Below are 25,667 nucleotides of genomic sequence, written 5' to 3'. Positions count from 1 at the left end.
GCAGAAACCTCGTCTCCCAGAGGCAGCCGAATTTCAGACTGCCAAAACCTCAGATTACATAATCCAGCATGGGATTAAGTGGGGACCCCAGTGGGAGTAAATGATCTGCTGTTTGCCAAAACAGTCTCCTAATGATGACCCTTGGGTCCTTTCTGCTTCAGCAGTTTCCAGATGATCACATAACCTTTGAAAGGGGATAATCATTGATGATTTAGTGGGTGCTATATTGTTCTCTGTGATGTATGAAAGAAAGAAGAGAGCACTGATACTGTTTCCATTTAAAGTGCTGCTCACAAAGCCAGCAAATAAACTGTAAACACTGCTGAGCACACAGAATTTGGGTCATTTTATTTTCCAGCTAAAGAAAGGTGTCACCTGTATTGTGAATCCAAGGAAATGGGTGATGTTGTATACATGAAACGGATGGTACACGATGGGACTCGCTGCTCCTACAAAGACCCCTACAGCATCTGCGTGCGGGGAGACTGCTTGGTAAGCACCCTTGGGTGGCTCGTTAGCATTGTGGAAACAATTCAAATGGTAGTTGGAGTGTTTCTCTCCAAGAATGGTTATTTAAGTGGGGATAAAAACACTCTGGGCCTTTTGAGATTACATTAGGACTATTGTCACAATATTATGTGTGGTGTTCACGGTTGCGCTCACATTGCGTGCGACTCAATTCCAACAGCATCTACCTACACAATTAATTCCCCATGCAATATTTTAAGGTGAACTGTTACAATTAGCTTTCAGTGAAAGCTCTTTCTGTGTTGGGTTTTGCGGGGGTGGAGGGTAGGATGAAATATGAACGTGCAGCAGCTTTCAAGGAAAGCGGGGTTAAGATCTGACCGATGTGCGTTCTCTCCATATTTGATCAAGCTATTTTTAAAAAATCAATGACAGTTCCTCTACGCTGGGTCTACCACAGGTCATCTTTCAGCAGGATGAGAGGCTCCGATACAGCAAAGCACTTGTGAAGGTTCCTAACCTCTCATAGATGCTCTGATTCTCCTGGAATTTAAGCATCTGCTTTAAGATAAGCTCAGGCTTAAGAGATTTTCCTTAGCACTGCTGCTCCCCTTCAGTACGAGGACCACTTTGAAACATAATATCAAAATACCATCACCTAGTTGACAGTATTAAAGGAATTGGAAATAAAAGTTTTAAATTGTTTAGATGCTGGTCTTCCAGGCAAATCCTATATTTGGGGAGTTTTGGTTTTGATTTTTGCTAGCTCAGAGATCAGGGTTTTGGTATCTGAAGTCTCATTTGAGTCGAAGCTCAGATCAGTCAGAATGACTGTTTTTCTCTTCTGCTCACAGAAAGTCGGGTGCGATAGGGTCATAGGGTCCACAAAGCAGGAAGATAAATGTGGTGTTTGTGGAGGAGATAATTCCCACTGCAAAGTGGTGAAAGGGACATTTTCAAGAATACCAAAGAAACAAGGTCAGTAAATTCGGTGTGTTTTATCCTGGGGAATTCAGGGTATTTTGTTTGTTCTCTTCTGATGTCTTCACTTTCATGAAAAGCATCTCAGCAATCAGAAATAATTTCCAGTATCGCCAATTCTAATAAATGCTCTGGACTTTATTTTGAGACATGGCTAGAGTCTGAAGGTGTGAAAGCAAGACTTTTGCCAGTAATCAGGTGTGGCTGCTGAAATCAGGACTTGCATGTGCATGGGGAGGACTCACAGTGGTCCCGGTGGGGCCTTGTGCCCTGATCCGCACAGCTGAGGTTGCTGAACTGCTCAGTCCAAGTTCCTGAATTGCTGCAAGGATATTTGGTCGTCACTTAGTGTGAAACCAGGCCTTGCATGGTCTCTATGGGGGTCTGCAATAAGGCACTGGAAGCCTTCAGTAATGAGCCATTGTAGTCTGAAACTAAGTTTGTGGAGGACACTTGAGGACACTTAAGCCTTTTTTTTTCTTTTTTTTTTTTTGACTCAAAGCCTTTGTCCCTGTTGCCTTTCTTTACCTGGCATAGAGACATGATGGGAGTGGTGCTGAATTAGGTTCAACTTGCTTTCATATACTCCCATTTTAGCAAATACAATCTATTTAAAAGCCTAAGCCAGACTCTTCCTGTTTGCAGCATACTAACCAGTTACTCTCTTTTTAAATACTGCAATCAAGGGCACATTAAGATGTTTGAAATTCCTGTTGGTGCAAGACACTTACTTATACAGGAAACAGACGCCACCAGCCATAATCTCGGTAAGTATGCAACAAAAAGCAAAAAAGTTCAATGGCAGGATTTTTTCTGCTGTTTATTTTTGTTTGTGGAGCTTCACGACATGTGTTTGCACATTTGTTTACCCATTATCCTCCCACACCACATACCTCCTTTAAGTGCATTAAATTAGGAAACTTGTTTGGCAAGTTGATTTCCCCATGCTGTATTCTGGGGGGTCATAGTAAGAAGATTCCAGGATTGGCAAGTGCATGTGCAAAAGCTGCTGGAAGAGCTGCTGAATTATGTGCACGCAACAATGTCTGCGTGACCTTCCCGTGTGTCCCATCCTCAGCCGCGTCCCAGGCGCACGCGGAGCGCGGCGGGAGCGCTGACGCTGTTGCGGGTTCTGCCCCGTTGCTAATAGTGTCGATGTGAGGCTTCCCCATCCATCACACAGCTTAGAAAATAATTGAAATCCACTCCTCGCTGTGCCAGGTAATCAATGAGCAAGGGGGCTAGCGAGGGCGAGCGGGTTCGCAGCAAGGGGCTGGCTAATTCTGTCGTGAGTCGTTCGATAGAATTAGCCAGCCCCTTGCTGCGAACCCGCTCGCCCTCGCTAGCCCGCTTGCTCATCAGGACAAGGCATCCCTTCCATGAGTGCTTCCCTGCTGCTTCCGTGCAGCCTTCCCAAATCGAGCAACTCTCACGTGTGGACAGAGCTTAGGTTGGTGTGGGCTAAACAGTCCCCAGGGCAAGCGCACATCCCCACGAACCCCTCGGGAGAGCAGGGAGTTACAGCCTGGTGAGCAGTAATAGCCAAGAGGGAACTGAATCATAACCCAAAGGCTGCAGCCCTCTTGTAATTACATTTCTTATGTTGTTTCTAGCAATTAAAAACCGTGAAACGGGAAAATTCATTCTAAGCGAAGACAACTACGTGCCAGACTCCAAAGTCTTCATTGACATGGGCGTGGAGTGGGAATATCGGAATGACGACGATAGAGAAACCGTGCAGACCATGGGGCCTTTGCGTAACGGCATAGTTATTATGGTGAGTCAAATGAAAACCATCTTCCGTGGAACACAGCGTCGTAATGTGCTATAATGTATTTTAGATTCCTCTTGTGAATTGCAAGAAGACATCTGCTTTGGTTATAGGACAACAAGATGTATTTTAATTCCTTTCTCCTAATTCATTGCTGTGTGCAAGAGTTGCTATAGCTCAGGGTTGCGTGTTGAGCAACCAACTTCCCTGATGTTTTTTTGCAGATGGTCTATGTAAAGACTCTGCAACCTACTTATTTCAGCTGAGATGTGAGTCAAAGTGGTTCATATCAGATAGATTTAATAACTCCTCCTCCCTTCCATGTTTTGACAATGTATCCTGCAAAGTCAGATACCGGATCCTTATGCTTCCAGGCTCATGCTGTTAGGGCACAGCCAGTTAGAGAGTTCAAAAATCCTTCCAACTGTATTATTTTCTCATTGCTAACAGCAAATGATAGACTAGAACAAGGAGGGCTATAACGATTCAGAATCCTTCTGAAAATAACTTTAAGCTGCTGATCTACAGCAGCTGAAAATCAAAGAGGGAATAAAAATGATGTTTTCAAAGGACCAATATGTTATAATTTATGACACTGACTTATGTTTTCTTGCATGTGTCTTGCTGCGGTGTGATCACAAAACCTCTTTCTGAATAGTTTATTTTTATAACTTGATCAAGTAACAAGTTTCATAGAATTCCCAGGGTTGTCATAAGAATATTTTTCTTTTACAAGAAATAAAATACACTCTCCTCACCTCTTTCAGTTAATCTGTACATTTGAATTTGCTTTTTCTTTCAGTGGAACTACCCATTATCATTTTAGTATAACATTTCCTGCCTTTATGATGGAATATGGAAAAAATTTAGTTTTGTGAAGTCAGTCCAATGCTGGCAAGAAAAATCACTCTAAATCAACAACAGTCTTTCTTAATATGCAGTTTAGAAACTCCATGTCATAATGCTAGAGATACTTTTTCAGAAGGAAAAAAATGTGTTGAGTGCAGCTAAAAGATTTCAGTCCCTTTGGGAATGTTTTTTAATTTTTATCTGAGCCATAACGATTGCTATTTCACATTATCTCATATAACTTCTGGTATCAGTCTTTCAAATATTTTTCCCCCTGTGTCTATTTTGCTTTCTAGGTGATTCCTCATGGCATTGCCAAGATCTCTTTGACTTACAAGTACATGATCCATGAAGATTCCTTGAATGTAGATAACAACAATGTTTTGGAAGAGGACTCCGTGTCCTATGAATGGGCTCTGAAGAAGTGGTCCCAGTGTTCAAAGCCTTGTGGAGGAGGTAAAAATGCAAGAGCAGTGCAGTTAAACTTGATTAAGGAAAAACTGGAAAAGTGAACATCCTGTGACACAAGACATTAGTGAGACCAGAAGTGTGGGAGGGTTTTATTAGGCTTAAAATAAACAGATGAGTAAATAACATATGGAGTTAAAAATCTGACTAAAACGGCTCTTGGGGCAAATCTGGTGTGGCTCATTTCTGATTTATGTTTATGAAACTGAAAAATTGCACAAGTGTGCAAGATTTGGACAAGGGCCTCTGAAATACAAGGATGTCAACATGAAGTCACCCTAGGGCAGGCCCTTACTGCATCTTTTGTGACCTGTGCTGTGGACCTTGCTCTGTGAAAACAGGCCCTGTTTTGGGACCACTTGAGTACCCCAGTGCTCCTTGCTGCTCTTCAACAGAATGACACCCAGGCGTTAGCCCCCTTGGTGCAGCTGGGCAGGTTTACAGGACATTTTTGAAACCTTAGCAGTTGCTGTTCTTTTGATGATAGCCCGCAGTGAAATAAGGGGGATGAGCAGCCCTGTGTGCCATGCGGCGCAGCTCGCAGGGCTCGCGCAGCGCGTTCGCCCGCGCCTCCAGCCACGACCTTCCACGGCGCCCGCACAGCGTGAAACCAGAGTCCTGTGTAAGACCTCTTTGGCCTGAAAATAAGGGGAATTTCTGTCTCCAGGCTATCAATTCACCAAATACGGCTGCCGGAGGAAGGCAGACCACAAGATGGTTCACCGGAGCTACTGCGAGCTGATCCAGAAGCCGAAGCCCATCCGCAGAGTGTGCAACCTGCAGGAGTGCTCCCAGCCCATGTAAGCATCGCTGCCTCCCGGGCCGGCCTTACCAGCTAGTGCTTGTCAGCTGAAAGAAGGTGACTTAAACTTAATCCCTGCTTTTGCACCTTGACACATGGCTGCTGCCTGACTGTAGGGCTCCTAAGGACCTCTGTGCATCATTAGAAACCCAATAATGCAACTTTGTGTTGCTACTGGTTACATTCTGCTTGTGGAAATACTGCTCCAGCGACTGCTGGTTCCTATTACTTCTGACATAAGTTGGATTAGAAAGGAAGTGTTGTCGTGATCCAAACATTTGTGTTCAGCCCATCTTGAGGTAATAAAAAATAGACATAAATTCAGTTTATACCAGCAGATTTTACACAGTGTGAATTAACCACGTAAGAACAAATTTACGGTGTGCTACATAAGAAGAGCAATGACATATATCCTGTCAAATCCAAATCCTCCTAGAATTCACAGCATGTTTTTGGAGATGTAAACACTGGGAAAAATATCTGGCCAGTTTGATTTCTCTGGCTGTCCTCCTACGGTGCGCTAAGCCTATAGTACCGACGTCTTTGGTATACATAGTAAGTTATGGACGTTTCTATTCACAGTTTGCAGGTGCTTTTTTGACTGGCAGGAGATTAACCCTGTCACACACAGGGCTCACCTATTCCCCCTGTCGCTGCTGCAACAAGGAAGGAGTTGGTTGAGCTCAGCTTTTCTCTCTGGGGACCACGTCTAGGTTCCAGGAAGAAAAGCAAATAAGTGGAGCATAGCACACAATATTTCCTAACTGCCTTGCAAAAGAGATCTGAAAGAGAGAAAAGTCAAAGTGAAGAAACGATGCCCTGTAAACTCAACCCAGGTTTAACATTTATTTATTGGCACCGAAGCAATGACTTAGCGATCATATCTCAGACTCTCTGGAAAGGACTGTATTCTTCTTTCAGCCACAAATATAATTGGACCCAGGTACCACAAAGACTTAATAAGATCCTAAATTGTGCTTGGATTCCTGATTTTTTCAGTTGTCTCTGTTTCCACAGAATGTGATCCGAGTATTTTGCCCATGTTCATAGGAGAGGCAATTATTTTAGGGATTTCATGAAGCTTTGCATCCAGAACAACACTAATGTGCTGCTGCCTCACTGGTAATGGAAAAAAACCCTACATTTGTTTCAGGGATTGCCTTGGAATCTGCAGCTTTGCTCTGTAGAGCACTCGCCTTCTCTGCAGCTGTGTAATATCAGTAGGTGCAAAGACAGTTGTGTGAAACTGCCACTCTACTTCTCACTAAACGTGGGAGTGCAGTGCATTTTCTTGTGCCTATTTCTTATCTCTATCTAGAAACTGGATTTCTATGAGTACTTTAGGAGAAGCACTACAAACTCAGGATATTTCTTCAGAGTTTTTTTATTATTATTATTTTCTGTTTAAATTTAGCCCAAGAATCCTGTTTACATTAAACTGCTTCTCCCTTGCAGATCTCTGCACTCTGTAAATATTTATAGAGTACTGTATATATCTTTACTTACTTGATTATAACCAAGCTTTCAGTAGCCCTCATAAATTTCAGCTTGTCCCTGCCTGTCCTTGTAGCTGTAATTCTCAAGGTAGTTTTGATGATCAGGAAAGTTTTCATCCATGTCTCTTTATAAACCATAGGTGAGACTTTCCAGGGTCCAAATTGGCAAAAAATAGAGAGTTCAAAAACACATGAAGAACCCAGGCTTTCTGATTTTCAGTGAAACTTTACATCCCACCAAACCAAACCTTGATGATGCTGAGGACCCTCGTTCACCAGAGCTCAGCATGGACAGACCTGATGGTGTAGCTGGTGTTTGCTGGTGCTTTGCATGGCTAAGGATCCAGTCTATAGATTGTATGTGTAATATTGAAGTTGAAAAATTCTGCCAGATGCCATTATGGCAAAAAAAAAAAATGGCCCCTGGAAAGTTGTATCTAGAGTGAGCACTAACATGATATTTCAAATAGGAATTTTGTTTCTCTTCCTTTCCAAAGATCTGGGCCATCTAAGAAGCACTTGGCATTGTCCCTCTGGAGTGGATGGTGCTGTTTAGGTGCATGTGTGCAACAACTTAGGAGAACAGATCAGAGCTATTAATTGAAAAATGAGTCAGTCTGAAGTTCTGGATCTTACTGCTGATTGTCAATGATATTGTTAATTAGTCTCCTTAGAATGACTTAGTTATTTTCATTTCTTCTTCTTTTCAGAGATCAGGATCAGTATTGCCACCCTACTAAACTCACTGTTTAAGAGTTACAGTCCAGTGGACAGTTCAGGATCTAAATTGGGGGAAAGAATTTTACTTAGCAAACTGCCTTAATCCACGAAATATTCTCTTTTCACTAACCCAGCTGGGTGACAGGGGAGTGGGAGCCTTGCAGCAAGACTTGTGGCAAGACAGGATACCAGGTGCGCTCTGTCCGCTGCATCCAGCCGCTGCACGACAACACGAATCGCTCCGTTCACACCAAGTACTGCAACAACGACCGCCCGGAGGGCCGCAGACCTTGCAACCGGGAGCTCTGTCCAGCACAGTGGAGACTGGGGCCCTGGTCACAGGTCAGTCACCTTCTGGAGGCTTCGAGCAGATAAGTTTGTATGAAGCAGGGCAGATCTTGGAGAGCTTATTCTGTGCTGGCTGAACTAATTCCCAAGCAGGCGGTGTAGCGTTTCCTCTAGTATTTAGCAGGAATTAAGTTAGAGAAGTAGTACTGAAACCGTCAGTAAAGCCAGCTGTGGGTTCACAGTTAAAGACTAACTTCTTGACCACTGTTTGCCAAGGGTGACTCGAGGGTAACCGGTGCGTGTCCTTTCCAGTGCTCTGTCAGCTGTGGCAACGGCACGCAGGACCGCCAGGTTCTGTGCCGCACCAGGGACAACGTCGCCGGCTTCTGCAAAGAGGATAAACCAGAGACCATCAGGAATTGCAGACTACCTCCATGTCCCAGTAAGTATACACTGCTCACTTTGAAAATCACCACTGGGTGCTTCTATCTGAAAGCGTTTACTGAACTCCTGCTCATGCATGAAGCTTGCCTGGGTGGCCAGTTCAGCCTGGGCTGGGTTTCAAGCAGAGTTTACAAATGTGGGCTCTTGTGCAGCTGCTGGGCTTCCTGGGCACGTGTTGTTTCACGCTCACCATGGGAAGCACCACCTGCCACAGGCTGCCAACAGCACCCATGGGTGAGAGGCACTGCTCGAGTCCAGCCTTGCACCCTCAGGAAATGCCAGGCTTGGTGAGAAGAGCCAAATGGGTTGTGGCTAGTCAAGGTCATCGTGGGCAAAGAGGCCTCTCTGCTTCACCCACCACCAGTGACATTCACAGGCTTCTCCTCTATTCTTCAAGGTTTCATCTTCAAGCTAATAATAAATTTATTCCTATTTAATCCAGGACACCAATGCCTTCTTAGCCTTTCTGCTGTTTTCAAGTGATACTCCTGAGGTCATTTTACATGATTCTGTTGTTAAGTGATTCATTTATTCTTGATGTATTTGTCAGTATAGCTTTTGATTCCTAATTAATTAGAACCTAGCTGTCAATTATGGTCTCCAATACTAAAGTTTAAAAAGAGACAGTGCAACTAAGCTTAGCCTGGATGCTTCTCAGCATATATTTAACATTGCTTGCTGGAAGTAGTGCCTGGCCTTCGTGTGGCCTTCAGTGTTGGCTGTCAAGCACGGGACACAAATTGTAGCAAACTACCCCTATCTACTCCTTAAAAAACCTCCTACACAGCTGAGTTATCATCCTTCCCAGGGGTGCTGCCCAAGGTCACTTGTTCTGTCAGTTTATCCTGTTCTACCAGGTAAAGTACTTAATGCTAATGTATATTGTGTTACATCTTTATTTTCTTTCTTCTATTCAAGGAAACGTTTCCGATCCTTCAAAGAAAACCTATATGATACAATGGCTGTCGAGACCTGATCCAGACTACCCCATCCAGAAAATATCTTCAAGTAAAAGACCCATTTATAACTCTGCCTTTGCCCTTAAATGCATGCCACATCGAATGTGGACTTTGCCTTTTGCTCTTCTCCTCTCTCTATGCGGAAAATTCCCTTGACTTTGCCAAGTTTAAATCTTGGGCTGAATCTTCTTTTCACACCGGCCTTGGTGCTCGGTGTCTTTCTTCTCTGGAGCTTGTGTAGCACTGGTGGTGGAGGTCTTGAAGTGTTGGCTGTGTGAAGCTGGATCTCCACAGTATGTTGCAGTCCTGGGAGCTGGGACCAGTTTGCTTGTTGCTTGGTGATGGTGAAAAAAGGCTCTTACTGGTTCATGATGCTCAGTTTGACAGCAGAACTGAGAACTTATTGTGAATGTGATCACATCACAATAATGACACCTTGTAGTGCTAAAGTTCTCCTTTATCTAAAGGCCCTAAATCTCATAACTGTCTGGTTTCAGTTTCCTGACAGGGTAGTCTGTTGAACAAGAGAATTTATTCATTCCATTTTCCTTTGCGGTGCCCTTGCTTTACTCATCTTTGCTGCTCTTTTTTACTCCTGACCTTAGCCTTTGTGTTTGCAGGCTGTGGAGGGCTCGCTGACACCAGGAGCTCCATTCCTGTTGCTACTTTAAGTGCTGCTACTACGCTGGCCGCTCTTGCCAAACTCCTGTTGGTGTTCTGAAATATTTTTTCCTTGTGAAAAGCTGCATTTGTTTTTTCCCTTCACACAATTTTTGCCAGTTTTGCAGTACTTTTTCTATAGAAACGAAAACAAAGCAGAACAGACATGTCCATGCTGGTGGTGTGTGCTGGTGTTTTTGTTAACTTGGTTGAGGCAATATGACATTTTCATTGACGACGATGTCTGCAGCTGCTCCACAAGAGCTCTTTATACTCATTGCATCTTTGGTCTTTTTTCACCATGTGCATGTCTGACTTGCCTGGTGTGGTTGCGTGTGTGTGTGCGTGTGTGTGCTCTATAGATGTGTCAACTGGCAAACATAACAGTGTGAACTACTACAGAATTACCTCAATTTTTATTGCTTTTTTTTTTTGGCTTAGAAGAAAAATTTTAGAAAAAATGCCTTAATGTTAAAGTGTAAATGGCATTAATTTACCAGATCCAGCTTTAAATATAAACAGTACACTGGTATCTTGGGTTAAGCATCTTACAGAGTGGTTTTACTTGAATGATAGCTATCAGAAGGCAGTTAATTTAATGTGAGGTTAATTTGCACAGTACATAACCATGTCTTCATAGAGATGAGATGGTTACCAGACTTACTGACCTTTAACTGGCATTGCTGCTTCACCTTACGTGTTTGTGTTGAAGGTTTGGAGTTCACAAATCTTAAAACTGTTTGTGACATGCAGTAATAGTAAAAGCATATCAGTATATAGACAGCAGTCTTGGAGCAGGTTGCTACCTTATTGCATTGATCATATTCTTTAGAAAGGTGGCATTTTTGAATCTTTGGATCTTCAACAGTGTAGCACTTCAAACTTGTCATTATCATGTGATCACATATTTAAATTTTGCTGTTAATATGATAATTTCTTGAAACATGTTAACAATTTACATGACAAGGTGAAAAAGCAAAGACACGTATCTGGCACTGAATACTGTTATGTAAAATAATTGGTGTTTAACTGTATAAATATATTCATGACTGTTAACTTTAAATAGACAAATGTTTAGTGATGTTTCAAGAGATGGGTGGCTATAGAGAATGGTGCAATAAGGTATCTGGGCATTGTGCACTATGTCTATATGCACTTTGGTTTATCAGGGATATTTTATTAGTGTTTTGTATGTATTTAACATAATATTAAAGATGTGCCAATTCAGTTTGCTTTTCAATATTTTTTTATGAGACTAATGTGTACCAAAGTGACTGTGAAACTGATTTATTTTTTTCTTACTGATGTTTTGAAGATATACTTCCAGTCTGTCATGCATACTGCAAGTAAAAATAAATAAAAGTTCAGCAAATCTGGATATTTTGGTTTGCATAGCGGATAAAAAATTCATTCTGACATTCAGAAATGACAGAGATGAAGATTTATTTATATAACTTATCAGATGTCACTAAACATATTACATAATGCAGTTTGATTTTCATTTATTTTTAGGCTTGATTTTACATATTTTTGATAGAAAAAAGGCATTTTTCTAAAGGTGCTTTTAGTAATACTTACATAGCCAGGAGCAGATCTGCCTTGCTGAAGCTGCATTTAAATGCAATATCCCTTGACTTTAATTTTGCAAGCCATGTGGAAAACTTGCATTAAAGCAAAGGAACAAAGGCAAAATGTTCAAAGGGGCCACAACATGGTGTGTAAAGAATATATACAGCTGTATAGGGGCATGCAGTCCTTTTGTATAGTATGGTGCTTGCAGATACCTATGGTTTCCGATTCTTAAAGACTGATGTGAAAAAAACCCAGTCCAGAACCCTGTTAGTGTTGCTGGGTTCTAAGGAAATAGGTGCTTTTTATCTGGCAGCGTCTCATTTTAGCAGTTAAAAACCATGGAAGTGAATTGACACATTTGAAAACAAGAGCCAGAGTCTTGCTTTTCTGCAACAAATGCATAAGACCTGAATAGAAGGCAAGAAGGTATTTCCAACTCCATCAGCCAACGCTAGAATTTTTAAGCGAGAACAATAACTTTATTTTAGACTGCTATGTTTGCCAATTAAACACTTGCAGTGCCCGGTAATGTGAAGTGAGGATGGATGAAGGGCTGAGGCAGTGCCCAGCAGCAGAGGAGCTCCCAAAATGCCTCGACTTGAGTGTCCTTGTAGCGGGTACGCGCTGGAACCAGGGGGTACCTGGGGTTAGGCTAGTCCTAGTACTAGACTCTTAGGAAGGGCAGCAGAGGGTCAAAGTGATTGCTTTTTTGGTCACTAATCACGCCAAGTGTCGCTCAGTCTTCTGCCTATCTCCTCAGTGCTCTCGTCTCCTCTCCAGCCCTCTGCCCCCTCTTGCTTTCCGTGGAGGCTGCGCGTTGGGATTTCTTCTTCCCTGCGGTTCCTGCGCATTCCCAGCTCCATCCCTTCTGTTTTGAGGAGCAGAAGCTATGGAGCGTGCACGTAGGCTGGAGGACAAGCAGCTTTCCCTCCGACGAGGCTCCTAACCCTTTAGCATCCATCTGCCACCTCTCCATGTGAGCCTCTGCCTCCGCTGAGCAGAAATCACAAGCGCTCGAGTCATCTCTGATGAAGCTTCATTTAATGTTTCTCAGAAAATAAAACAATATGGCCAGTTCCCTTTTAATACCCTACCCTACATTTTACTACATGCAGTCCAGCAAGCTCAGGATCTGGCTTAATACCTGTATTATAATGCATTAAAAACAGATTGTCATAAAGGCTAGTCACGGCTTCAAGCCTATGGATTATCATTCTTGCCCTTTTGTTACAGTTTTTCACTCAGTGACGCAAAGAACAGGGCTGTGCACTGAGGCTCCCTGTCATTAGTGTGTTGCCTTGCTCTGTCCTGCTCGAGTTTGTCATGCTAAAGATATCATCTCCCTTTGAGGAGAAAAAGGTTTATGCTAAATATGCCACTTTTCTTGCAAGCAAGAGGAATGTCCCCACAGTGCTGCCATTTTCTGGCTGCAGACTGAAAAAAACAATCGCTTGAATGGAAAATGGATTAAATGCTGAGAGTTACCCAGTCCCTGTAGAGATAAGGCTGGACTTTCTTAAGGGTCAGGGTTTTTTTTTTTATATATAAATAAAGCCTGACCGGGGTTACTCATTGTTAGACTGCGTTAAAAGGAGTAATGGAAAAGATGAGGCTTATTAGTATAAACGGGGGTGACTTACGGGGGGCTTAATGCAGCATTTGGCAGCAGCACGGCCCTGTTGGCGTGTTGAACGTCAGGCCACGGCAGGACCGCGCGTCACCGGGCTGCATTGCAGAAGGCAAAGGCCGAATCAGGCTGCTCAGGGCTAGAGCACACGCAGGGCCGATACGCAGAATTCGGGTCAGGTTTGCATACGCTGGATAAGCCAAGTTTCACATTTAATTTTAAGCCTGCTTTTCCTTCTCAAGGGCTTATTTGCTGGTTTCCCGTTGCACTTTATGTATCAACCCCCCGGCCCGTTGCCAGAACCTCAGTTGTGCTTCTGCGGAACACCAAGATGCTCTTTATTTATCTGTTCCCTTTTTCTCTTGCAGAAGATCATTGTCAAGGAGACAAGTCGATGTTTTGTCGCATGGAAGTTCTCTCGCGTTACTGTTCGATTCCTGGTTACAATAAGCTGTGTTGCAAGTCCTGTAATATGTACAGCAACGTAACAGAGGAGGTCAACGCGACTGATTCCAACATAAATAAGAATAATGTCATCGAGGAGGAGTTCCTGACAACCCTCAGCACTCCCGTGGCAGTTTCCCCCACGCAGGTTGCCACCAGTTCACCTCTCATTTCCAGAACAACTGCATCTCCTTCCAACGCAACCGAGGAGCACCCGGAAATTAACGCAGTGGATGTTCCCTATAAGATTGACGGGCTGGATAATGAAGTATCCCAGCACAACATCATTACCCAGAGGAGGATACCTTATGAAAGGACAAGGAATCAACGAATTCAAGAGCTGATTGCTGAGAAAATGAAGAGAGAGACTCTTAGAAAAATAAATTAGAGTGGAAATACGGCACATGCAACGTTTTTCTCTTATAGAGATGGTACCAACATCATAGTATTGCCCATATCATAGAGACTAAAAATGGGGAAAAATCAAAGTGGTGCTATGGCGGAAATGCCACATTCTAAAGTCTACTCTAAATGGGGACAGATTGTTTCAAAAGTGCTGATCTAAACACTTTGATGGCTAGGTTTACAGGGTACGGTAGAGTATTAGTGCAATATCGTTACAGCATTTCACTGAATCCAAACGAGCCGTAAAACCTAGGCCAGGCTAGCAGGATTCTTGTTGATGGGCTTTTTGAGTTCTTCTCTGCCTGTGTAAAACTGCTTGGGAATAGTACTGGGAGTTCTATTTAGGATGGAGGAAAACAGTCCCAAGACCAAATGAATCCCCTTAGCAGCGACGAGCAGGTGGTCAGCTCTCCTGTGATGCTCCTGCACATGGCACGAAGCCGGGTGCTCACCCTGCTCCAGAAGGTGCTTAGGGACATGCCAGGCTCTGGGTCTGCTTGGGGCTGGGCATGTGCTTACGTAGCTTTCTTAACCAGGTCTGCATAAGGAAATATATAGGACATTCTGTAGCCATATATTTATGTGTAAATGAAAAATCGATGACCAATAGTTTGCATATTGCCATAAACAGTTTTCAAGCATTCTTCTAGGCACTCAAATAGGTGCAAGACACTTAGTGTTAGGGTAGAGCCAGCCAACGCGGACTGACAGCACCCTGGTCTCTCTGTTTACAAGCATCCTTATTTTTGATAGTCTTTAAACTCATCTAATACAGCATCCTCAGTGATCTTGGTTGGTTGGTGCTTTTTTTTTTTTTTGGTGCATATTTTTCTTTCCTACCCACATGCTGTTTAACTTAAAAATGACTGGATTCTTGGTGCCTTTTCTTTGGTGCTTTGTGAAGAAAACTTTTTTTTTCTTTCCCATAGTACAAGGTGATTTTGGAGGAGATTGTTTCATGTTCTTCCTTTCCTTAGGACAACTTTATTGGTGCAAAGGTGAGCAGTTGTTCGCTGTGCTCACACACTCATACACTCACACACCAGGTCTGCTAGAAACTTAAAGACGTGTAAGTCGACAACCCTTTGAGTACTCCATCTCCCTCAGGGTCACCGTGATTTTCGTAGGTAATTTTGGTTACTCAGAGACTGGGAGACAGCTTCAGATCGGCTCTTTTGCTTCAGGATCGATGTGTGCTGGAGTTTCAGAGGACTGCCAGTGTTCATTGCCAGGATTATTTCAATATTTCACTCTGAGGGTAAGACCATCTCATTCTCCAGCTTCTCGTGAGCCTGAGCTGTTCTTTGCCGGAAGCAGAGCCAGTTTTAAGCCTGTATCATCATATGATTGTTGAATAGGTGCTAAATTTCCAGCAACGTGTAAACTCTTGGCCTGGCTGCTAGCAGAGAGCTCCTGAAGTCTTGCAAACATCATGGCTTGGTGGACTATCCCGTTCCCACCTCCAAACATGCTGAAAGGGTTCGGAAAAAGGAGGGGGGAGCCTGCAGGAAAAGCAGTCATGGCCACATTGAGATGCCCAGCTGTGCAGCCAGGAGTCTTCGGAGGACAGGAGCCTGATTCAGCAGAAATAATGTATGAGAAAGAGTAGAGAAGGAGCGTGCTGGGTGGTGGGACAGCCTCATGTTGCCTTTCTTGCAGAGGAGCACGGCGATGGACGCAGGTGTTTTGCAGCTGCTCAGACACTGTGCAGTGACGGGAGTTAAACCGAAGGGTACGAAGAACAGGCAGTGAAACAGGACTGAAAAAGTCAGGAGTGCTAAGAGACACCTCCTGGGCCACGATCGCTTGTCTCCAGCAGCCGTGTCGCCAGATGTGAGGGCGCAGACAGTGCAAGCACTGGGACACACGGACAGCCCCGGCCTCCGCGAGGCCTCGGCAAGACCTCCTGTGCCTTCCTACACTCCCCTGTGCTAACAGGATGCTGCAATGCAGAGAAATGTGTTTTGGATTTAGAAGGTGAAACTAAAGCCCCACAGCCCAGCAGCTCTGAGCACAGCGCGGTTAGGGCAGTTGCAGAGGGAGGACCCCACCTCGAGGGGCCTTTTCCCCCAGGCAAAGGGCACCGATGCTGAGCTGGCTCCTGCCCTCGCTTGTCCCCATTCCCGGTGTCCGGATGGCTCCAGGCTGATCCGCAGGCAGCCGCAGCCTCGTGCAGGGGGATTTGCAGCTCCCGCGGACGTGGCCGACGCAGGGACGGCGCAGGGTCAGGGCACAGCTGGGTAGAGGAGAGCGATGGGCAGCAAGTACCCACGGGGGCTCTTTTATGTGCCACTTATAGGTAAGAAAGGAGGGATTCGGCACCATTCCAGCTGCTGCACGTGCAAATCTGGCCATGAGAGCAGCGAGCCGTGCCGGGGCTCCCAGGATAGCTGCTGGAGATAGCTGTATGGAGTAGCTCTTGCCTTCCTTGCACAGCTGTGATTCTTCCTTTCCTCTTCAGGTTATTATCCTGCTTTTAGGTCTAAGGGCAGTATAAATGAACCGCAGCCCCAAGACTTTGTGTAGCTAGAAGCATGTCTTAATTGTGTGACCAGTTTAACGGGAAGAAGTGACCAAACCCAAGGACGGAGAAGGGCTGTGGCGCAGGGTTGTGTGGGTGGCTCTCTTCAGCTCTCCCACGTCCTATTTCTGATACATCCTGTGACTCTGCGTCCCTTCACCGGCTCCCCGAGGGCTGCTCTTTGCTGTAGGCTCCTTGTAAATCTTCATTCTCTCATTCTGATCCTATATTGGCTCAGGAGCTGGTAAAAGTTTGCCATCTGGATTGTGCCTTGGTTTACTCGCTAGGACTTGCTGGAGAGCCACTGCTCCTACTTTCAGAAGCCCACGATACCTCATCTAATAGTGTCTCTTCTTCCTTGGTATCTGGAATAGGTTTAGCCCAAGAGGGCATGCGAAGAAATGCCAGCTGAGAACTGCCCATGCTTCAAACACTGCCTCGCAAACGGGCTGTTCTCTCCGGAGGACTCCAAGTGAGCGAGCAGGGAGGGAGGTGGAGCTGGTGCAACCTCACGTGACCTTTCTGTATTTCAGAAATTTCAAGCAGAAATATTTCAGGGTAGTTCAGGCAGTGGCCAGCACTGCTGTGGGCACTAGGCCTGTGGCCCTGGGCCACCTGAGAGCCCCAGCACAAGGGTGACCCACGAGGGTGGGCTCTGGCGCGGCCTGGACGCCACAGGCTGAACGTGTTGGGCTCTGTCTGGGGGTCATCCACGCTGAAGGACTTGCTCCTTTTTCAGTCCCATCTTTTAGAGGATCTCACTGGACTGACTTCTGACTATTCTTAATTCCAATGAATGTTTTTCTAGCTGTTATCTGGGGGACACTGGAATAGCAGGTGAAAGAGAAGCTCCACCGTAGGTTGCTGAAGCCAGTGAGGTGCTGCTGGGCGCAAAGTGCCCCTTGTGGCACAGCAGCCACCAGGGCCACCAGCCTTCTCCACACAGTCCCTTTGCACAAGCAGAAAGTCTCTCCTCACACTGGCAAAGCTTTTCCACATTGCTTTCGTATCTCAGAAGATGTTTTGGAGACATTCCTCAAGATAGCAGGTTCCAAAGGTGTCACCCCATTTCACCTGCTGAAACCTCAGAGCAGAGCTCAGCTGATACAGGAAAAAGCAACCCGAGGCAATGGAGGGGGTGGTTTGTGCTCACCTGAGCTTTGGTCCTTCTCCTGCTGAGGAATTTCTGGGTCAGCTGAACCTTAGACAACTGTTTTGTCCTTCCTACAGAGCTGTCCTTGGGTAAAAGCATTGTCGTAGTTTGCCTCCTTCCATTTTGCTGTTGCCCAGGTACTGCATTTACAGACATTATGAGCAGAGAGTGGTATTTTAATTTAACTTAATCCTCAGAAGCTAAAGAAAGCAGATTTATGAGCAAATTGATTTATGAGGAAATTGATCCTACAGAGACTGCTTGATCTGAGAGCTGCAGCAATGTGGCCCCATTAAGCAATGCATTTTCTGACATACAAGTACACAACTTTCTAAAAAATCATTTTTCTGTTTATCTAGACTTAAAATCCAGGTGCCAGCCCACACACATCCATATAAAAAAAGACCCCAAACCAATTCTATTTCTTTTGACTCCAATCTGCTTCATTTTTTTTCAGCCACATTCCTTTAAAATTTCTGTAATTTCTTACAGAGGCATCACTTTTTTCTGTTAACATATTCATTCAATATTTAGGGTCTCACAATATCTACATAGATGCTTTCAGATATTTTGAGAATTCTATAAATGGTGCTTTACCAGTACTCAAAGGGGTTCTATGTTTTATTCTATTATGTAGTGCATTTAATGTTTTATTTACTCACCTACAATGCACAGTATTAGCTATGTTCATCTGAATATCTATATGCGACTTCCATTCACTTACATATGCCTTAACAGAAATTGCAATAAATAGCCATTTCGTGTATATTAAAAATGTATATACAAATTAGAATCTTTAATTTTATAATTTATTAAATTTAAATGTCTGTGTCCTTTTGCAAAGTGTTTGACTTGTCCCTTTGCTTTTTTTTCATGGACATAACAGGGTGCAGATATGCTGGGAGTGGGGAGGAACAACACGGAGCTTTAGCCTCCAAATCAGCTCAATTTCCCAAACTTCACCTTGGGTAGTTAGGAGTGGGAGGTACTTGCTGCAGAGTCCTATGTTCCTGTTGGACCATCCATGATTCAAGACCAAATATTATGAAGTGATCAGACCAAAACCTTGGACAATAACTACATAGAAATTCATCACACTTATTTAAACCCACGTGAGGTTCTCATCCCTTAATTTCTGCCCTAATCCATGCTGGGTCACACAGCGTCTTTTTAAAAGACAATGTTATTTGGGCTCATCAGCTTGGGACTGATGACAGATTTTACTTTACAGGGCCTGGTGATAAAATACTTGCTGCTTTCCATGAAATCCTTTTTGCATGTGCTTTCCTGCCCGAGCTGGGCTGCTTTTAAAACAACATTGAATCTCTGCCATCTAATAGAGTTTTGTTGCTTGCGGATGTGAAAGCTCCCACACGGATCAATCATTTGTGCTTAGCACACGCAGTGCTCCAAGTGCTACGTGTCTTTGTGCAGGTAACTTCCCGCCTCAGCATTATCAGTACGAAAATGCGAGTTTAAACGCCCTGCTAAAACCCAGGTTTTGGTTTTTTACATAGTTTCCGATCTGCAGCCGTGGCAAGGATCACATTGAGCAGCTTTGGGGTTCCTGAAAGTCTTTATGAAGCTGATGTTTTTGAGTCACCATCCCAAGGCCGGAATAAAAGCAGCGCTTGTTGGTGCCTGGCCGGGATCCCGCCTGCCGTTGCCTCTGGGGCCCAGTGCGGCCCAATACTCTGCTCTGATGGGTTATTCCCCCCACAGATGTGAGGTGTGGAGAGACATCAGCTCCCGGACACCCCGAGGGCAGCCCGTCCCTGCTAAGGCAGCCGGCTGCAGTGGCAGCTGCTACTGCTGCTGGCGAGCTCGGAAAAGTCTGCATAGTTTGCACTAGAAAAAGATGCCTATTTTAATTATTTTCCGTACAATGCCAAGGACTTGGTGTTTGCAGGATGGCAGCATTTGCAGCTGCGGAAAGGGCATCTCCAGCTGCACCCCGGGCGCCGCGGGCTCCCGCATCCCTCCGTGCTGGAAAAGCTGCAGCCCCCTTGGCCTTTGTTCTTTGTGGGCAAAACAAGGAGCTTCCAGGAGCAAAACAAGGGATTCCCCCGGACACGGCTCTCCCCCAACCCTCGCTCCATCCCGGTCCCTTCCGGAGGCTCCGGGCCTTTCCAGCTACGCGTTTTGCAGCCCGGCTGCCGCTAGATGGTGGCACCGTACAGCAGTGCGGATATGAGACCGGCGCCGGGAGAGGCCCTGGCTCCGACGCGGGCGCAGCCGGCACCGCAGCCGGCACCGCAGCCGGCACCGCGTCCATCCGCAGCCCGGCACGGCCACACGGAGCCCACGCGGCGCCACGGACACACAGACCCCGTCAGGCTGAATCCGGAGCCGAATGCTGAGCAAGAAGCTTGCAGCAAATCTGTCCTTCAGCCAAATGGAGTCCGTGGTCCGTGTGCAGGTGCCTGGCGTGTTCTGGAGGTGGTTTGCAATTAATGACACTGTCCTGAAATGTGTTATATTAGACTTATCCCAGTTATTTGGGGTGCTGGGAGGGTCGCTGAGCAGTATGGGGCAGCAACAATGACAGTTTGCAAGAGAAAATTGCTATGTATACATATAAAAATATATATGTACCTAGATATATAATTATGTATATGAATATATACACATATATATAAGTATATATATCTAAAGGATGAAAATTCCAGAGCCTGAGCAATGAACACAGACATCTCCTCGTTGGGAGCTGGAGCGGCGCGCACGCCCGTGCACGGCCCACACCTGCGCACGGCCAAACCTTGATGCATTTGTGGTCTGGGCTTTTCCACGTTGCGAGAGGAGGACGGAGCACCCGGCAAGTTCAGGCCCTTCTTGGGCCACCAGCAAAGCCGGAGGCAGCTCGGATGGGAGCCAAGCTCAACCCCGCTGAGCAGCCCGGTGCGACCCGCTCGCTGCAGCCCCGTGTGTGTCACTCCCTGCTGAATGTGGCACCCGCCGGGGAAACCTCGTCCTCACGGCCCAGTTTCCTCAGGGGAACCAGCCAGAATCATCACAGAGCTGGTTGCATCCCCAGGTTCACGGGACACATTGCAAGGGGACTGAACCGCTGCAGGATTCAGACGCTTGGGCTGTTGTTGGGTGAATTTTTCGCAGTCGAGGTGTATGTTTATAAAAAGTGAAATTAGGGGTGGGCAAATCCCTGCAACGTTGTGCAGGGCAGAGCAGCCACAGCCAAGCTGCTGCTCTGCAGTAGGAGTGTGTTTTACTGAGAGCACCCGGGGGGCAACTGGTTTTGGTATCCATCCAGGGCTCCTTGAGACTGACGTTTTCTTTAGCTGAACATCAGCAAACTTCAAAAAGCCCCCCAAAAAGGGAACTGCCTGTTGCACCTTGCAATTCCTGCTGTGAAACTGCTTTAAGAGAGGATTTCCCCAAACTGGAAGTATTCAAAGGGAAAAAAAAAAAAGAGAGAGAGAGAGAGAGAAAAAGCTGATAAAAACAAAGAGTAACTCCCTGCTATTCTCAGGTAAGCTGTGCAGAAATAACAACCCGTGTTTCCATCGGCAGCTCCTGCTGCGGGTTCCCGCGGCTGCTCATCCCGAGTGACCTCGGGTCTCATAGACCGGGAGCCCTGGCTCACTCGGGGCCATAAATAGAGGCCTGTTGAGCAGCGCTTCCTTCACAAGTTCTCAGGAGAGACCTGGGGCAGTTTTGCAGAGAGACAAACAAGCTTTCAAAGGTGCAACTTATTTTTTTGTTTGTTTTTAATTAATGCTTTTGAGCAGCCACTTGAGGCAAGAGAAAACAGGAGGACTGTGGTTGAGTTAAAAAAAAAAAAAATCCTGTAAACTATATTTGGATAATAGCAGCTTGCTTTTTTTTAATGATGCTTTTTAAGAATCGCTATTTTGGGGGGGGAAATCATGAAGGACATAAAAGGAGTTTGCAGAGATGTGGTGCTGAGCATCCAGGCCCGGGTATTAGCTGTTGTCAAGGTGCTTTCTGAGGATGGTGTTTGGAAATAAAAGCAATAAAAAAAATAAATAAAAACTTTGGGTGCAAAATGACAATCCCCACCACCCCGCCCAGCCTGCCCTGTTGTCTCCAAGAGAGGCTACAGCAGGAATGCTGGAGTTAGTTGCACTAAAAAGCTGCAAAGCCAGGAAAACCCTTGATTCCAGAGGCCCCGGGGAGAGGTCTCGGTGGGGATGCGCAGCTGCAGCCTCAGCAGGAACCTGAGCCCTTCCGATCCTCTGGCTAAATAAACCGGGATGGACCCGGCCGTGTGGATGCTGGACACGCTCTCAATGCCAACAAACCCACCCGCGTTCCCACGCGCGGCACCGCGGAGCAGGGCTGGGAGCTGCCGGCCCTGCCTCGCCGGGGCCATTTTGCCGCTCCGGTAACACGTGGCGCTTGTGGAATCAGGGCTCTCCGGCAGGGAAGGCAGCCAGCGGGGCTATATTTAGCAGCGACAACAAACCAGGCAGCGGGATCAGCTGACTGGGAGCAGCGAGGCCGGAGCGCGGCGGGCGCCGAGGAGGCACCGCGGCCGCGGGAAGGCGCCGAGCGCGGAGCCCTGCGGCTGCCACGGGGAGCGACGCGGGTAAGGAGGAGAAACACAGAAAGGGGGCGATGCCGAAGCTGGAATTCAGAGGGGAGCTTTGTCGGGAAAACTGCTGGCTGGGGAGCAGGGCCAGTCCAGGGCTTCCCAAGGAGGGGGAGCTGCAGCCCCGCCGGGCAGGGGGTTCCTGTGCGAGCTCCCGGGGACGGCCGCACCGAGGGGGACGGACGGACGGACGGACGGACGGAGGGAGAGGTGACCCCGCTGGGGGCTCTGCCTGCGCGGGGGCGACGCGGCTGCTGCACGGCCAGGTGACCCCCACCCAGGCCAGAAAGGCTCTGCCCATTGCAAGAGTTTTGCAGGGACCCGGGAATTTCCTTTCCTCCTGGAGCAAGGCCGGGCTACCCGGGCTCGGGTAATAATTCACGTTCTCCTGTGTCAGCCTGTCCCTGCGCCGTGAGCCTGGGGCTGCTCCTGCAGCGCCGGTGCAGCACGCGGGGCCGGGACCCACCAGCGCTGCAAGGTCCAAAACGGGAGAATCCAGCCGTTTTAATATGCTTCAATAAATGAAAAGGAAGGCACAAATGGAAGAAAGGGATCTTTTTTTAAAAAGGCCAGGCTACAGGGTTGTTTCTGGCAGAATGTGATGTAAACAAAGCATAGAGAATCATATTTTAAGAAAAAAAAAAATCCTTAAGTTAACAAAGGCGGCAACATGAGATGTTAGTCAAAAAGGCTCCTGTTCTGCCTGACTAGGAGGGAGAGAGATGGAAATCCAGCCTAGAAAGAGTTGGGGGTAACTGTTTAAAGGGCATGAATTAATCTGCCTTGAGCCGTCAGGAGCAATCAGAGAAGGATCCAGCAATCCACAGCCACGAGCTGCAACGAGCCCATGTGGCCAAGCAGGCCAGGGGTGTCCTGGGGTGCAGCAGGAGGCCGAGGGGATGATCCTCCTCCTCCACTCAGCCCTAGGGAGACCAAATCTGGAGTCCCGTGTCCCAACGAGAGGGATACGGAGCTCCTGGGGAGCAGCAAAGTGCTACTAAGATGATGAACATCCCTCGCACGAGGAAAAGCTGAGAGGGCTGGGACTGTTCAGGCTGGAAAAGAGAAGACTTGTCCAGAGAAGGGGGGGATCTTATGACTGTGTATAAGTATCTGAAGGGAGCATGTAAGGAGGATGGATGTGCCCAGCAATAGGAGACACCTGAAATACAGGAAGCTCCCTCTGAACAGGAGGGAAAATTTCTTCGCTGTGGGGGTGACTGAGCACTGATCGAGCTGCCTGGAGAGGCTGTGTTTAAAGGGCATCTCCAACCCTGGGGACACTCAAAAGCTGGACACAGTTCCAGGCAAGGTGCTGTGGGTGACCCTGCTTGAGCAGGAAGACTGGACTAGACAATGTCCAGAGGTTCCTTCCGACCTCAGCGATTCAGTGACTCTGTGATAACTGAATTTCGGAACCACTGGATGAAAACGAACACATTTGTACGTTTTTATCTCCTGCTATTTCTGGACTTATAAAACAGAGTAGCTGTAATGTCACTCCATGTACTCGATGCTGCACCCAAAGTAGATCAGCTCCTGCCTTCCCCGCTGCGGTGAACAGAGCAGTGTTAAATAAGGAGAGCAGCCTGACCCCACACTGACCGAGTTGCTAATTCCTTGCCCTGTTTCAGAAATGAGCATTGCTGCTGACCTGCATGAACCTCTCTGATTTTTTTATTTCATTATTATTCTACTGTAGTTAACCATTGGCGACCTTGGGGTATATGGGCTCTCTCTGGAGTTGCAGATATAAAAACCACTGCCAGCAATTTTTTTAATGAAATTTCTGTAAATACCCCGGCTTACCTTCACGTGCTGACCACGTCTCGTGTGTTCTTTGCAGCCATGGCCCCCCGGATAAGGCTGAGCCTTTCGAAGCCTCTCCCCACCATACGTGAAGCCCACGAGGAAGCACTGGACGATTTAAGCAGCGGTGCCAAACGCTCGGCCGCCACGAGCCAAACGCCAGGCACATCCAGCAGCGCCGAGTCCTTCTGCAGCGAAGACGACTACATCCAGTCCATCTGCCACCTCGCCAGACCCACCTTCCCGGGCCTGCCCGAAATTGGCCGGCGGGCTCAAGACAGGAAGGTCCTGAAGACCCTTGAGGACGTGTCATGGTCCCCAGCGCTTGTCAGGACCCGGCAGGAAGCGTCAAAATGCAAACTCACCGATTTCATCTCCAATGTGGTGCCACCAGGGAAAGTCACCCCTGCTCCTGGCAGCGCAGAGACCGACCTCGGGCGCAGAGAGGACCCCCTGGCACAGATATACACACGGGCCGGGAAGCTCTGCAGCCCCGCAGGGCCTTTTAGCAGCAAGAGCTCCAGGAGTGATGGCTCCCTGTGTAACTCTGGAGACCCGCATGCCCTGGGCGGTGAAATCCATCCCCTGGGCATGAAAGGAAAATCCACAGAGAAACCAAGCTCGCCACGGGCACTGGGTTTCCCAAGGCTTCCCTCTCCAAGACCTGCACAGAAGGAAATGGGCTGCTCGGAGCTGAGGTGTCTCAGGAAAGCTGGCGTGACACTTTTGGGCAGTATCCATGGCCAGCAAGAAAACAGCACCGCGGGTATCGGCGGGGAGGAGATCCCGACACCGCCGAGCGCGGCCGGGGCGGCGCGGCCGGGGAGCAGGGGGCTGCACTGCTCCCTAGGGAAGCAGAGCTGCCCAACAGCAGCCAAGGATGCCAAGGAAGAGCGGGGATCTCCTCGTGGGGACAAACACGCACGGGGTGCCGGCCGGCACCGGCAGCAACACGCCGAGTGCCTCCAGGCCACTCCAAAAGCCACAGTCCATAACTGGATTTCTGCACACAGATGCATCTGGAAAGAGGCCAAGTTAAAAGCCTGTTTGCTCCCAGCCATTGCTGAAGTATGAGAACGTTTCGGCCGGTACCAGCACGGAGCTGCCCACCCTGCGACCCAGACGCGCTCCCGTGTTCCTGGTGCTGCAATTTCCCCTCGGATCTGCATGCGAGCCCGGTGGCCTTCGTGCTCATCATCTCTCTCATCTAACGGACCACTCGGGCTCTCATTCACTAAAGAAAATGCAATTAATCTCGTTTTGGAGAGACAGGGGTTTTTAAAGCCTCTCCCAGTCATACCTATTGCCTAGATGTGTCCTGAGCACGGAGACAAGCTGAAGAGAATACAAAACCCCATCTGTTTTGGAGGAGAAGCAATCTGCAGGAATTACTGGTGTTTTACAGCAAATGCTAAAGAGCCAGCTGCTTCTCACACGCGGGCACAGTTATTCTGAAAGGAACAGTCTGACTTACACTTGGCACTAAATACGCTCTCTCTGATGTATGCACTTATCAAGAGACCCTCTGCCTATCTCTGTGTCTACGCAACCATGCCACTGGATAGGTCACCTGAAACAGCACTTGCATAAAGAAATATTGCAAAAAATATTAAGAAATCTTTTATGAGGTTAGTTAGAGGACACCGTGGAAATTATTCAA

The 25,667-nt window shown here is 46.9% G+C and overlaps 2 protein-coding genes across 2 annotated transcripts in view; both read left to right on the top strand.

Moving 5' to 3' along the window:
• ADAMTS2 (ADAM metallopeptidase with thrombospondin type 1 motif 2) overlaps positions 1-13,950 on the top strand; it is a 152,979-nt gene extending 139,029 nt beyond the window's left edge. The window contains exons 13-22 of the mRNA XM_088536827.1: positions 359-492; positions 1,323-1,446; positions 2,136-2,216; positions 3,063-3,226; positions 4,366-4,525; positions 5,205-5,337; positions 7,690-7,897; positions 8,156-8,285; positions 9,206-9,295; positions 13,474-13,950. Coding sequence (XP_088392953.1) covers positions 359-492; positions 1,323-1,446; positions 2,136-2,216; positions 3,063-3,226; positions 4,366-4,525; positions 5,205-5,337; positions 7,690-7,897; positions 8,156-8,285; positions 9,206-9,295; positions 13,474-13,937 — 1,688 coding nt within the window. The 3' untranslated portion in view covers positions 13,938-13,950. The remainder of the gene's footprint in view (positions 1-358; positions 493-1,322; positions 1,447-2,135; positions 2,217-3,062; positions 3,227-4,365; positions 4,526-5,204; positions 5,338-7,689; positions 7,898-8,155; positions 8,286-9,205; positions 9,296-13,473) is intronic.
• Positions 13,951-24,046: 10,096 nt separating this feature from the next.
• LOC148591777 (uncharacterized) lies at positions 24,047-25,081 on the top strand. Its single transcript, XM_088536804.1, has one exon. It carries the CDS (start codon positions 24,047-24,049, stop codon positions 25,079-25,081), a length of 1,035 nt encoding a protein of 344 aa, XP_088392930.1.
• Positions 25,082-25,667: the final 586 nt, after the last annotated feature.

This window comes from Tinamus guttatus, unplaced genomic scaffold, assembly GCF_059628265.1.
Source record: "Tinamus guttatus ecotype Peru unplaced genomic scaffold, ASM5962826v1 Tinamus_guttatus_pri_ptg000710l, whole genome shotgun sequence".
Lineage (NCBI taxonomy): Eukaryota > Metazoa > Chordata > Aves > Tinamiformes > Tinamidae > Tinamus > Tinamus guttatus.
The sequence above is the reverse complement of the archived record's forward strand: the minus strand, read 5'-3'. Positions and strand labels throughout refer to the sequence as shown.

Bases quoted from the DNA above. Each gene is read 5' to 3' on its own strand.
- LOC148591777 (XM_088536804.1), top strand. From the start codon at position 24,047: ATGGCCCCCCGGATAAGGCTGAGCCTTTCGAAGCCTCTCCCCACCATA.